The sequence below is a fragment of the Rhea pennata genome, chromosome 22 (genome assembly GCF_028389875.1).
Source record: "Rhea pennata isolate bPtePen1 chromosome 22, bPtePen1.pri, whole genome shotgun sequence".
NCBI lineage: Eukaryota > Metazoa > Chordata > Aves > Rheiformes > Rheidae > Rhea > Rhea pennata.
Window position 1 is genome coordinate 8493807 of NC_084684.1, and position 13364 is coordinate 8507170.

The 13364-nt window shown below is 48.5% G+C and overlaps 2 protein-coding genes across 10 annotated transcripts in view; one reads left to right on the forward strand and one right to left on the reverse strand.

The window, feature by feature from the left end:
* Nucleotides 1-10643, reverse strand: part of NPHP4 (nephrocystin 4) — a 51867-nt gene extending 41224 nt beyond the window's left edge. For 6 of the 7 annotated variants that reach the window (XM_062593148.1, XM_062593147.1, XM_062593149.1 and 3 more), the window contains exons 1-5: nt 10259-10444; nt 9409-9561; nt 5934-6106; nt 5556-5620; nt 3163-3318 (exon numbers count right to left, since the gene is read on the reverse strand). In XM_062593148.1, coding sequence (XP_062449132.1) covers nt 3163-3318; nt 5556-5620; nt 5934-6106; nt 9409-9561; nt 10259-10393 — 682 coding nt within the window. In that variant the 5' untranslated portion in view covers nt 10394-10444. Of the gene's footprint in view, nt 1-3162; nt 3319-5555; nt 5621-5933; nt 6107-9408; nt 9562-10258; nt 10445-10619 lie in introns of those variants that run through there. The other variant, XM_062593150.1, reaches the window with a different exon arrangement.
* A 462-nt stretch (nt 10644-11105) lies between these two features.
* Nucleotides 11106-13364, forward strand: part of KCNAB2 (potassium voltage-gated channel subfamily A regulatory beta subunit 2) — a 39264-nt gene continuing 37005 nt past the window's right edge. For 2 of the 3 annotated variants that reach the window (XM_062593218.1, XM_062593222.1), the window contains exon 1: nt 11106-11339. The gene's annotated coding sequence lies outside the window, so the exon portion shown is untranslated. The remainder of the gene's footprint in view (nt 11340-13364) is intronic. The other variant, XM_062593219.1, reaches the window with a different exon arrangement.

The window sequence follows — 13364 nt, forward strand, 5'->3', positions numbered from 1 at the left end:
TTGGAGGAATCGTCCTCCGCATCCCAGGTTTGGCGAGTGACCTACTCGCATCATTCTTCTGTCAGTCCTGCCAACCAGGCTTCTCTGCAAAAGAGCTCAGCATGCCCCTGCGTGTTCCTGCCTGGGAACTTATTTAAAAAGCACTTCAAAGAACCAAGGTCATCTTTTCCCACTGACGTCACTTTGCCCGCTAGCGGCACAGTCCCCCGAGGTTTCAGATTAGCAGAGATTTATGTGCGTGAGTTTTGGGGAGGTCAGAATGGGCACCGTGCTGCCACATCAGGCAGGGAGTTTTCTCCCTTGGAACAATTCATTCCCTTCAGAGTTTCTCAGTGGGGGCTCTATAAAGCACAAACTGTTTCAGACTACATATTTTACTGTTATTGTAAATATTTATGAGTTCCATAGTCCCTGCTACAAGGCACTATGGAGCTCTGTTGGTTTAATTGTCCAGTGACTGAGATTATTCGGAACCTTCTGAGTTTAACGTTTTGGGAACAGAACATTGCAGGAAGAGAAAATGAGTGCCTGGCCACACTTCCTGGTCCCCGCTTTTATCACCTTTTCACCAGACCACATCATTCCTTTTATCCTTCAGACACAAATTAAAACTCTGTAATCTTTAGTATGGGAAGCTCACAGATATGATACAGATATAGATATAATAGATTACCTATTATAATTAGATAATTATCTAATATTAATTTATAATAGATCTATTTCAGTGCTGAAACAGATTGCTGGTGCAGAAAGGAGAAGAGAGGGGAAGAAACCTAGGCATTAAGAACAAATTAGCAAATCTGTATGTGGAACACACAGGTACAGCTGCTCTTGCCTCAATGTAGGGCTCAGACCACAAGTTCTCTCGAGGTCTCCTCCCGCCCCATTTTCCCCAATCCAGTAATCTCTACAGCAGTTCGAGCTCTGCGTTACTGGACTTTCTGAATAAAAAAGTCCATGTGTTTGTTTTCCTCGTATGAAGCAGTTAAAAGCAAATTCTTCGTTCACTCCTGCAGTCTTCTCGTTATGATCGCTTGCTTGTGCCACCATTACGCTTTTACAACGCCAAACGCTGCCTGCCATAGCGGCAAGAACCCTTAGAGAAAGGCCTTTTCTAGAGCGCACCTAGGAGAGGCAGCAGCTGATAACTCTGATTTGACATGTGAGCGAGGGCGTCCCAGGGTCTGAGCAGAGCACTGAGGGGTGGGAAGGGCTGGCCTAGCTCTGCATCTGTGCCTGAGTCCCTTCGGCACTCAGTTTACCTACGCCTCCCCTCTCAGGTCACTCAGCTGAAAACAAGGACAGAGTTGCACGTTCACAGAGGAGCTGCGAGCCTCCAATCGCTTGTCAAGTGCCTTCAGATCCTGCACGAAGGGTACAGCCTCATTCAGTATGCTGTTTCCCTAACTAATGCTCATCACTTCCACAGCTGCACATCTCATCCTGCATTCTGCAGATTCATCTGACAAGACTTGTGTTAAACTCTGCTCTTGGATAATGCCTGCAATGGCAGAGCGCATTCATCAGGGACAAGGCTAGCCCAGGGCGCAGGCCTTTTCTCTGGCATGCCCCTGTGCTTCCATTCCCCTTGCGGAGGCAGCAGATGCTGCCAGGAGACGCAGTCCCAGGGGTGGCACCTGATGTCCGGGCACATGGCAGCAGCAGTTACTTGGGAGCTACATCTGAGACTGCTTTATCTTCAGTATCCCAAAGGCCTTCTTTCTGCTTCTGAGCAGCCTGCTCTAGTAAACATGTTCACGCTTCTTTGAGCCTCTGCACTGCTGCATTACACTGAAAAGAACTATACCGTGGTATCATCTGCATGGCCAACTCACCCATATCTGAGTTCTGGCCTCTCTGGTTGCAGGAAAGACCCTGAAGTTTCATCTGACTTACTTTTCTCCATCCAGAGAACTGACGGAATCCTCAGTTGTATCCCTTTCTGTGCCATTTCCACGCATGCCGATAGAAGGCTGCTCCCAGAAAAGCAGTGGGTGCTCCCTGCACATAGTCCGGCTTGTAGACACTCTGTGCACAAAGTCCTCATTACACGCTGGCTGCTGCAGAGACTCTGGTCACTCCTCATCTTAGCAGCATCTTGAGAGGAAGTTCCTTATTACTTCCGAGGAAGCCTTCAACTAGGCACCTACGAACAACAACTAACCTCCTGCCTTTTTCTGCATGTATAAACAACACCGGCATCTCAGAGGACCACTGAGAGGGGGCAGAGCACTTGGACGGAGGTGCCTTTACTCCAGCACTTGCGTAACACAGCAGTGAAGAGCCATCAAGGCAATAAAAATACTACTTTAAGCTCAAGCACTGAATACTAGACACTTCGAAAGCAAAGAAATCAAAAACCAAGTACTCTGTAAATCTTTCTTCCCACCTATAATTTCTCCATATAATTTATAGAAAATAACAAAGTCTGGCCTATTACGACCAGCACAGAAAGGTGCCTTTTTTAAATAGGCACCGGTGACTCAAGCACACGCTGGTTAATAAAATCTGGCTGAGAAGTTCCATTGGCAATCAACTGCACGTAAGATATTATTGCAGCTTCTCTATTTATGACATTGCAGCACTGAGATGTGACTGACTGCTGTTTGTCAGTACATTTTGCCAGCACAATAAAAACAGAACACTCCTCGCACCTAGATGAGGGTGACATACAATGACCAGGAAGCAAGAACCCAGCTGTCAGGCCTGATTGCTCAGGCCACTACATTTATGCCCTGCTTTGTAGACGCATTGGAGGTGTACACAGAAGGATCACTAACCTGACTACAGAAGCACAGACACGTAAGAGAACTGCCACCTCAAAGGGACAGATCCAGAAAGCAGTTTTCTCCCAGATATCTGTACACAGACCTCAAGCCTCACTGGACTACCCAGAGGGGAACTTCCCTTTCCAAGCAACCATGCTGGGAGAGAGGACACGTTACCACCCTTTGCTTGCCCACACAGCCCAGAGGCACTGCTGAACATCCACCAGCACGCCCAGAAAACAGATGCCACCGCCTGCTGGGCCCTGCCTGTCCTGTCCACGGCCTCCACCGGTGCCCAGCGCGCTCAGCAACACCACGAGAGCAGTCACGGGCAGCATTGCTTCATACTGCAATTTGACCAACACAGGCAGAAGCAAAATCAAGGAGCCCTTACTTGTGTCTCCACGTGCAGACAGCAAACCAGGAATTTTCTGCGACCCAGACACCAGAAGGTTTTCAGGAAAGAGGTGAAATATGGTCTCCAGGGGCTGGTGGGGCCTTATGGTATATTGCAGGTGACTGTTCTCTATCACTGTCATGTATTTATTCTCTAAATAAAAGAAAACATTATGAAATTATTAAAACCATGGGGAAACAGTCGTAAAGCACTGTTGCCAGAGGAATTAATAAACGAACATTCCAGGAGCAAAGTAAAACCTGAATTTGAAAAGTTAGGGTTTTTATCCAGTTAACAATAACACACTCCTGAACTCCTGAATAAATAGCCTTTTTCATGCTCAGCTTTGCGGGAATTCTGGCTCCACAGATCTTCACATTCTGCTGCTTCAGGATAACCACAATGAATGCCAAGCTGAGCAAACAGAAGCAAGCAAAGCAGAAGTACCTAGATTCACACAAAGCTGCAACAACTTAGAAAAAGTCAACCCATTTTTCAACAAAATAGTTCTTCTTGCTCCTTTATCTTGCAGTTTTTGTTGTTCCCGTATAAGCAGATCTTTGAAAGAAAAGTAAGAGAGTCCTCCCCAGGACAGAGCAAGGCTTTTACAGAATCAGTTAAGATGCACTTTGGTATTTGTCCTTCATACAGAGAGGGAAGCAAAAACTTGACTGAATGCAGGTAGTCTCAGTAGGCCTACACAGGATACTTGTTTTTGTCAAAGTGAAATGAACATTTCAGATGTTTTGTTAAAGTAGCAAAATCAGGAGATGGGGAAAACTGAAGTGACACATGCAGCGCCACTCATCCTCTGATCACAAGCAACTCGTTCCAGAGTTGCTGTTTAAGTTTAGATTCCCTTTCAGCACAAGAAGGAAGAAATCTCCGTTCCGTGCATTGCTGCACAACATATCCCCAGCGCCTTCAAAGCTTTTGAGCTACGTCTCTCCTTTCAAGCTACCAAGAAGCATTTGCCATTCATGGAATTAGGTTATGGCTCTTTTCACATCAAATGGAAAAATAAGGTGACTTACTTTCTGCCTACGAGACAGTCACTAGGAGTAGTGAGTGCATGCTGGCATCCTGAGCGCTTGGGAAGGACTATTACTCAGATACCAATTATGCCTCTCAAATAGCAACAAATCCGAGCTGCCTTCTCTTAACAAAAGTCACTGTATAGACAGCAGAAAGCTTTCTAATGGCCATAACGTTTGGTATTTTTCAAACGTCTTTACTGACCGCCATCACTGGGCAAGCTGAAAACTTATTCCTACACTTGTCAGTGCATTGTCACTGTTAGCTATAGAATCCATGCTCATTTCTAGTGCTAGGAGACTTCTGTTCCAACAGACAAAAATGGGCATCTTTCACAAGGTGACTTTATAGAAAGAGCTCCACTTGGAACAAAGCAGCTATCAGCTTCCAAATCTAAAATGGTTTTTTTTAAACAGAACCCTATCACTCTTACATTTTATTTCCACTATGTTGCTTACAAGAGCATTTCTAAATCTACCTCCACTTCCCTTGAAACATGCCAGAACTGTTTAAAATTTCTTTTTCTTTCACAGTGTGAAGGGGTTTTAGCTTCTCTAAATGAGACAAAGTTATAACCATATACACAAATAAGCCACTATTTAGACTCACATTCTCACCTTTTCTGTCTTGGTACTGAAACCTACCAGGCAACTCCAGTACTTGAAACATGGCACAAGTCTGCTGAGCATCACAAGGGCACAGACCACAGCTACCCTTGGGGCTCAGGTTAGGCTGGTTTGAGTCAAGGCCACTGTAATCCGGCCCATCTGCAGCGCCTACTAGGCTTTCCTCCCCCCTTTTCCTTAACCCAGCACCAGCATTTTTGTGACTGGTAAAAAGCAAAGTGAGTTTTCTCTTTCCTTCTTCCCTGGGTAAGAAGAGCTCATCTCTCTAGCCCCACATACTGGCCAAACACAGCTAGCTGTTCAGCTAGTAAATTCACTTTGAGCCTTCAGGAAAGCAGTGAGCAAACTGACAAGTACCAAAAACGTTCAGAAGGACAAAGGTCTCAGTTACACACTCTGCAAGGCAACGTCCTCTTGTATTTCATCTTTTATGACGTGCAGCCCTTGCTTTGTGAGCCATGTCTGATCAATACGTATAAATAAGTAACTGAAACACATTTTTTAGGCCGTGATGTCAGCTTGTCTTGCAAGGACTCACAGAACCACCTCTTTCCTCTCCGCTGCCTGATAGTTTCCACTCCACCTGACTGATCCGCATCCACGCGCATGCGGCCAAAAGCTTTGTATGCTAATACAGCGGGAACACATCTGCCAGGTAAACACATTAAGTATTTGGATAGCCAACATTGCAAAGAAGGGAGTGATACATAATATCTTGTTGCCACTTACTTTCTACAGGATCCTGGAAAAGCGGATGCAGTAACGCACGGGGTGTCCCGTGGTATAGCTTGAGTCTAAAACCAAAGAGCAGAAGTCAGATATGAAATATTCAGTAAATTCATGCTAAAGCGCATTTTCTGCAGTGCCTCTGTCCTTTAGTAAGAAACCTATCCCTACTTTGTTACCATGAATTCTCTATCGGGGACAACACCATTATTGCTTTTCTACTAGTGAGGAATTCTAGTCTTCTAAATGCTAGGTTTGTTTTTGTAGTCACAGGACCACCTTCTCCATCCCCAAAAAGCAATCGTGTATGTTGCCGTATCACTTGACAGCATTCACCAGAACACTAGTGAGCTCCGCTTCCCCCACGCAGAAGGCACCTACCCTCTGTCCTTGGTAGCCAGATTTGTCGGCTCTGACTTGCTGTTGAACAGATGAATGATTCCAAACCCACACGACAGCTCTTGAGAGATCCCATCTTGTTTCTTGGCTATTGCCACAACTTCCACAACAGCAGTGATGCTGGGGTGGTTTAATGAGGTGTGGAAGTAAACGGTCTAGTTGAGAGATGAGGAGAGAAGGGAGAAAGGGTATTTTAGATTTCATGCCTGACTGGAATAGCTATTGGCAGGCAAATTCATGTTACAAGTAGACAGAAAGCCTACTGCAAAAAAAGCCAGCCACAAAGCTTGCAGAGTAGCAGCTCATAGCAGATGACCTCCAGCAGGTGTGCTGAGCATACTGCTTGGAAATGTCAAGCTGAAATGGAGGCTGGTAGCCAGGGAATGATTCTGGAGCCTAGAAGAGTATTCCCCCAAGCTGTCTATTTACATTCTCCGTCACTTCCTTCCCCCTCTACACACCCACCCACCCACCCTTGAAGGGCTCCTCCTAGAACTTTTTGGTTAGTAAAAGGGATATCTTTGCTCCTTGGCTCGTTGACAGGTCAGTACAGCATTTTTGCTCTGTGTTTCTTTAGTTACGACTAAGGAAAAGGATTTTCTTTGGAAGACAGGAAAATGCCTGTTTTCCAAGGCAATATGAATTAGTAATTCTCAGGCTGCAAATTCCTTAAAAGGAGCATTTAAATGCTCATCTGACCTACAATTTTGTTGTGAGCCCTATGCTAGAAAAGCAAAACCAGCTAGAAACTCTCAGGTCTGGTACAGCCTTCATCTCTACTATGAGAAAGGGAGATCAGAGTGGTACAGATCTAAGAGGGGAGGGGACCGGACACAGGTCATCTCCCAGGGTCAGGATTTAAAGCCAGGTTAATCTTTCTATTAAAAAGTCATTATCACAGTGTCCCAGAGAAAACATTGACTGTAATCACAGACTGTCAGGAAGGGATAACCGAGAGAGACATTAACACATCATCCCAGAGAAATAAATCATTATTCTATTATCTTTTATTGCAAAGTGTTGAAATAATGACCGCTAGCTGCTGACAAGTGCCCGGATAGAGAGGGATCAATACTTTGGCTTGCAAAGAACCAGAAAGCCATTAAATTTGATCTACTGTTAAGCTAAGTTTCCTGTTGTCTTCTTAAATATCAAGAGTTTTAACAGCACGTTCTTCTGCTCTGAACTCTACGCTACAAATCTTCCCAACAGAGGTCACCTCGAGTTTGCCAAGTTTGTGTGAACTGACTCCCCTTGCCCATATTCTTCCTGCAGAGAGTCACATCATTACTGGTTTCTTTGGTTATACTGCTGAGAGGGCACAACTATTTAGTTCCTATAGCCAAAAGTGCAAAACTTGGCATGTGGAGACAGAAGATTTAATTCCCCCCTCATACACTCCTAAATCCTGTGAGGCTGCTCTCCAGTTGCCAGCAGTTACTCCTGAGCAATGAACAGTGCCTTCAGGGAAGGGCTGTATGGCAGCCTATGAAGGACATGCAATACAATTTAGTCAGTTCTGAAATGCTGAGAAATCCAGTCCTGTAATATCCAGATGGTCCATAACGAAAGCTCCTGCTAACTGTTTGCAACTGTAAACCAAACACCTGAAGTCTGCAGGCATCACATTTTATAGGAATGGCATTCAAAGAAGCAGGTGCACAGACTGTCACAGAATACTGCCAAGAAGGAAAGATACCACTGTTTGACCTGTGACATTTCTTCCTCTTCTCTCCTCAAAAAGCACAGGGTGACTGATGATTAGAGCAGAGGAGAAATGCACATGCTGGTAAAGTACCTCCGATACTGTTACCAATTTAAATAAATCCAAACAGCACAGCTATAATGCATGCTAAACTTTATCTTTGGCACAATGCACTAGTCAAAAAGGAAAGAAAAGTTGTAATTAGAAGTCCTGAACAAGGAGACGAAATCTCAGCTGCAACCAATGTCCCAACTGCAAGGATCTGCAGTCTCCCTCTTGGCTAATTGCACAAAACTAGCCACTGCTTAGAACAGAGCAAAGTGATCTCTGCCAGCTGTGCTGTTAAACAGCCCCAACGAATTTGGCAATTTTTCATCTCCTGGCACCTTCTCCCTTCCTCTGTTATCTCTTTTGCTGGTATTCATAATGGATAAAAATATGTTTTTGTATAAATTCAATACCAAGGTAATGAGAAAACTGCTCCACTTGGGGGCTACTGTTAATTCTCTTCCCATTCCTGAAGAAACAGTGCACTCTGCTGTCAGCTCTGGAATACAACAGTTGACACACAGTAAAACAGCAACTGCTAACTATGCCGCTACCCAAACCTGAAATTAACAGAAGATCTGAATTCTCCCCCTTAAAAAAAAAAAAAAAAAAGTCAATCAGTCAGGCAAGATCAGAAACTATCTTGATGTACAAGATCTGTGATGAACCGCAGTCAAGAGATTATGAAGCATCAGAAGTAAAAGGTTCGACACTCTCCTTTCCTAGAATAAGGACACACGTAGAAGAGGAATGGTGATAAAATGAACTGCCACAGAAAAGTTTCAAGAGAGAATAGCCATGGCAGAAGATAGTGGGCCAGATCCTGCAAACACTTAGGATTTGATGTTTTAAGGTGCTCATGTCTAAAGCGCTGATTCGCAGGCAAGAAGCAGGCACCCAGAGTACTCCAAGAGGCAAACAGCTACAAAGGGTTTCAGTTTCATTAGAAGGAAGGATGAAATCAAAGATGACTAGCTCCTATGTAAACCTCAAAGAAAGATGTCTTTGCCTTTAAAGTATTAAAAATCTTGATAGCTCATTCACTGCTAGAATCTCCTTTGTCTACTCCCCAGCCGTCTTGCCTTAACTATTGGGAGACTTCACAGAAAAGACTCTTGCCTCTAAACGAAGATGTTGCCAGTCTCTGCAAACAGCAGCTTCCTTCAGTGAAGAAATCTGCTTAAAAGCTCCCACCAGAGGCACAGCAGCTTCAGAAACTAGTGCAGCTTGTCCACGATCCCATTCTAACATCACCTTGCACACCGGATAGGAGCTTGCCAGCAGAACGAAAAGAACATCTTCACTGCTGGCAAGCCAGAAAGCTGAATGCAGACTTAGCTTACAGACAGCTTGTTCCTGCAGCTCCAACTGGCCTACTTTCAGTAGCTGCTATTCTCACCTCTGTTACTGCTCCTTCCTTCAAGGTTGCTGTTCCCCCTCGCCCCTCAAAGCTCAGATGACCTAACAGGTTTTAGGTGCTCTCCCGCTCCACTTCAATATGAAGAAAAAGCAGAGAGGTTAAACTACACTCCAGAACTTAAATCACTTGGGCTCTGCTGTGAACAACTGCAGAAGGTGCTTTGGGTTTGCAGGGAATGATCCTCAGCTTACCCTATAGCTAAAGCATTGCAATACAGTCCATCAAAAAATACTTCCCTGTTATTAACCCTGTATACCCCATTGAAACCTATTAACTCTGTGTACCTCATTGAAAACAACTCTGGTGGGCTGTCGCGGGACGGAGTGGAGAGGCCTCCTACTGCTCTTCCATGTTCTCCCGAAGAAGTGGTGATACGTGATGTCGAAAAGGGACAGGCGGAGCTGGTATTCAATGTCGGACCAGCCTTCCGTCGCTCTCTGAAATACCAAAAACCAGATGCGTGAACTTTTAAGTCCGTCTCAGAAACACCTTATCTAAATTACTCCCAGAAGCACAGACAAAACGCTTCATTACAAAATGACAAATAAGTTATGTTTTTAATTGATGCCCAGGAAGCATAAGTGTGGCCAAGTATACCTTACTCCATCAGTTTCCTTCATCCTGCACGCATGCAGAAACTACTGTTCTGAAGGCTCATGTAGCAGCTTTTAAAATCGGAGATTAAAAAAGCAAAGCGAGAGCTGGAAACTCAACTTTCAAGAAACAATAAGGTGGTAAAGTACTTTAAAACCACTAGGCTTTAAAGGTTTTTGATGTAAAAATGCTTATCTAAGTTATAAATTTATGTATAAAACTGTAACTCGAGTTTTGAGGCAAGAGCATAGAGGACGCAGATTCCGCTTATGCTACAGAAAGTCAGTAGTTTTGCAGTTAGTCCGTGCAAAACAAGCCAGCCTCGCTTCAGGAGTCTCAACCTTTCCGAGCTGCGGTCTGAAAACACAGCAACTGCTCAGCGGCTGTAGCAGCGTCTTGCTTTTCCAAGCAGGATGCAAGGGAACGCGGAAGAGGCTGGCGCTGCTCCGCAGAGGCCTCGCCGAGGGCAGGAGCGGCTCTGCGCGGCTCGCGGGCGGCAGAGACGCGGCCCCCGCCGGCCGGGGGCAGAGCGCTCCGCACCTGTTCCAGCAGAGCCCCCTCGACGCGCTTCAGGGCGCACTGAAAAGCGGCCGACTCCTTCGGGCCGCCCCGCCTCCGCCGGGAGTGCGCGGGGACGCGGGCGTGCTGCGCGGAGACGCTCTCCCACTCGGTCATGGCGCTGCTCGCGCCGCCGCCTCTTCTCCCGGGCTCCCGCGACGGAGCACGCCCGCCTGGAAGGGAAAGCCCGTGCCGGGGACACGCGCGCTCGGGCCCCCCGCGGCGCTCGGGCCGCCGGCCAGGGCCCCGCCGCGCTCCCGCTCCCGCTCCCCGCGGCGGCCGCCCCGCAGCGCCGCCGCGGCCGCCTGTGAGGGGCCGAGGGCGCCGCGCCGCCGCCGCTCACCGCTCCCGCCGCCGCCATCTTCCGGCCGCACCACAGCGCCGCGGGGGGGGGCACGGGACACGCCTCGGGAGGAGAGGCCGCCGCCGCCGCCCGCGCCGCCGGCTGGAGCCCCGGTCTTGGCACCGCCTGCGCGGCCTGCTCTCACCTGGCTCGCCGCGGAGGGCTCCGCGCGGCGCGGCGCGCTCCGAGCCGGCCCCTCCTCTCCCGCCTCCCCCCCGCCGCCGCGCCGCGTAGTCGGGTCCGCGCTCGGCATCGCGTTACTAGGGCGATGGGAGCCGCCGCCGCGGGGGGGCGGGCGGGGGGGCGCGGCTGCTGAGGGGCCGCTTAAGGCTGCGGCGCGTGGGGCGGGCGCGGGCCGCCGGCAGCCAATGGGCGCCGTCGGGGGCGCCCGAGGTTTGCTGGCGGGCCGGAGTGGCAGGCGGCGGAGCCAATGGGCGGCGAGGGGCGTGGCGCGGCGCGGCGCGGCGCGGCGTGCCGTGAGGAGAGGGTGGCGGTGACAGGGCGCGGGCAGCGCCGCGGTGCGGGCCGCGCCGGCCGGACCGGACCGGACCGGACCGGACCGGACCGGACCGGACTGGACCGGATCGGCCGGACCGGATCGGCCGGATCGGACTGGACCGGACTGGACTGGACCGGACCAGATCGGATCGGACCAGCCTGGACCGGATCGGACCGGTCCGTCCCGCCCGCCTGGGTGAGCGTTCGCTCGTGCTGCGCAGGGTGAGTCCGCCCGTGAGGGGCGACGTTCGCGCCTGGGCGCGGAGGCCGCGCGGGCCTGGGCGCGGCGAGCGGCTCGACGCGGCCTGGAGCGGGCGGCCGGGCGCGCGAGTCGCCGTCGCGGGGCCCGCGGCGCTCGGGAGCCGCCCATGCGGCGCAGCGGGCCGTGGCGCTCGCAGGGCGCCCTTCGCTCCCCTGCTGTCGCCGCTGCGGCGAGGCTCGGCTCGGCGGGAGCCCGCTTCGGCTGCCCGGCCCACGCAGCAGCTGCGGCGAGGCTCCCGAGAAGCGCGGCCCGATTGCAGCCGGTCGCGAGGCCTTGGCGGAAGCTCGGCTTCAAAAGTGCCTTCAACAAATCGTAGCGTCTTCCTTCTCGCTGTAAACACGGCTAAAGATATAGGTAGGTGACCCCAGAACAGCCGCTGATCCGCGTTACAGCTCCCAGTATTCCAGGAAATGGAGAAGCGTTGGGTTTTCCAGTCCTAAAATTCACATGCATGTAAAGAGCGAGCAACAGCGTTTGAGCAGGTATGATTGGATTGAAATCTGGTCGCAACAGAGGTGCAGCGACTGCTCACGTGCCTCGAGGCAAGCTCTGCGCTTCTCTAAGGCTTTTAGCCGCAGGATGTGGTCCTAGAAGAAAGGAACAACTTTTTCTTAAGTTTGTTGGACATATTGCATGTTTTGTACCATTTCACAGCTGTCATTTCTTTTTAAAAAATAAATAGCAAGAAGGGGAGTTTTCTGTTTGCTGTACGTGCCTGGCTCAGTCCCCTGTGCACTCGGATGCTTCTTCCTGTTTCTATGGATCTTTGATATCGTATTAGGAAAGAGGGAGACACTGAAACTGAAATAAGACAAAGTGCTGTGAAACATGCAGAAAAAATAAACTGAAGGGAGGGTGAAACTGAAATGTTTCTCAAACATTTCCTGTGTTTTATAATTATAGGTGCCTGTTTTGTAATTGTAGGTGTTGGTTGCGGCAATAGAAATTAAAATCCTTCAGATGCAAGTACCTCTTTTTTTGTACTTCGGTGACTTTTCCCTTGAACTGCTGGAGGTGAGGATCTCATTTAAATGCAGTATTGCTGCTGAACAGCCATTAGCCCCTTTCCCCCTCCTTCTGGCTATATCCTCCTCCGATGTACTCCTTCAGTCTGATCTCATCCTCCTTTCCTTCCGCGTTCCTGTAAATCAGAGCAGATCAATTTAGCCATTGAATGGAGAATTCAAATTAATTGAGAGCTTGTCACATGTGTTTCATGATTCACTTACACTTTATGGCGTAACTGCCTTGTTGTATTGTTCGTTATGTCATTCATTTTTAAACAGCGAGAGTTTCTTAGTGCAAATAAGAGAGAAAAATCCTTGCAAGTGCTTTTTATAGAAGACAGGGATTTCATTAAATGAAGGAAACTGCGTGTGTATTGAGTTGAAAGGAGTAACCCTTTTCCAAATGCTATAAAGAATTGTCTATTTTTTTGGATAGTCAAACTGCTAACAGCGTTTCCTGTTTAGATTTTCTTTCAGATATTCCCTGAAGTTGTAGGTGTTTTCTCATATGAGCCCCTCTCAAAACTGTATGTTTTCAAAGTTGTGCTTTTCTTACAATGGGAAAATCATGTGCAGTCCTGTAACCACTGAGTGTCTAACGCAGCGCACTCTCTACTGTTGCATTCAGTGCGGATATTTTGAGACTCTTTGTATAAAGTCAGAGGTTAACAAGGACTTCACACCCTAGAAATTGAGATCAGATTGCCTCACATTTTGTGTGTGCCAGTGTGTCAGACCCGGCTCCTAAAGTTGTCAGTTCCTATTAAAAACGTTGCCGTAACAGCAGTCCTGTGCTGCAGTCAGCCCTGTAAGAAAGCGGGCGCCCGCCTGGGCCTTCCCTGTCCTTGCTTAGCTCCGTTCATCCTGACGCCTCTGTGTGACTAGGAATTACTTTTTACTTTCTGAATTTCCACTTTTGTTGATAAATGCTGTCAACCCACGCTGGGGTGGGGAGGGAGGCTGGTGTGTCCAAAGGAC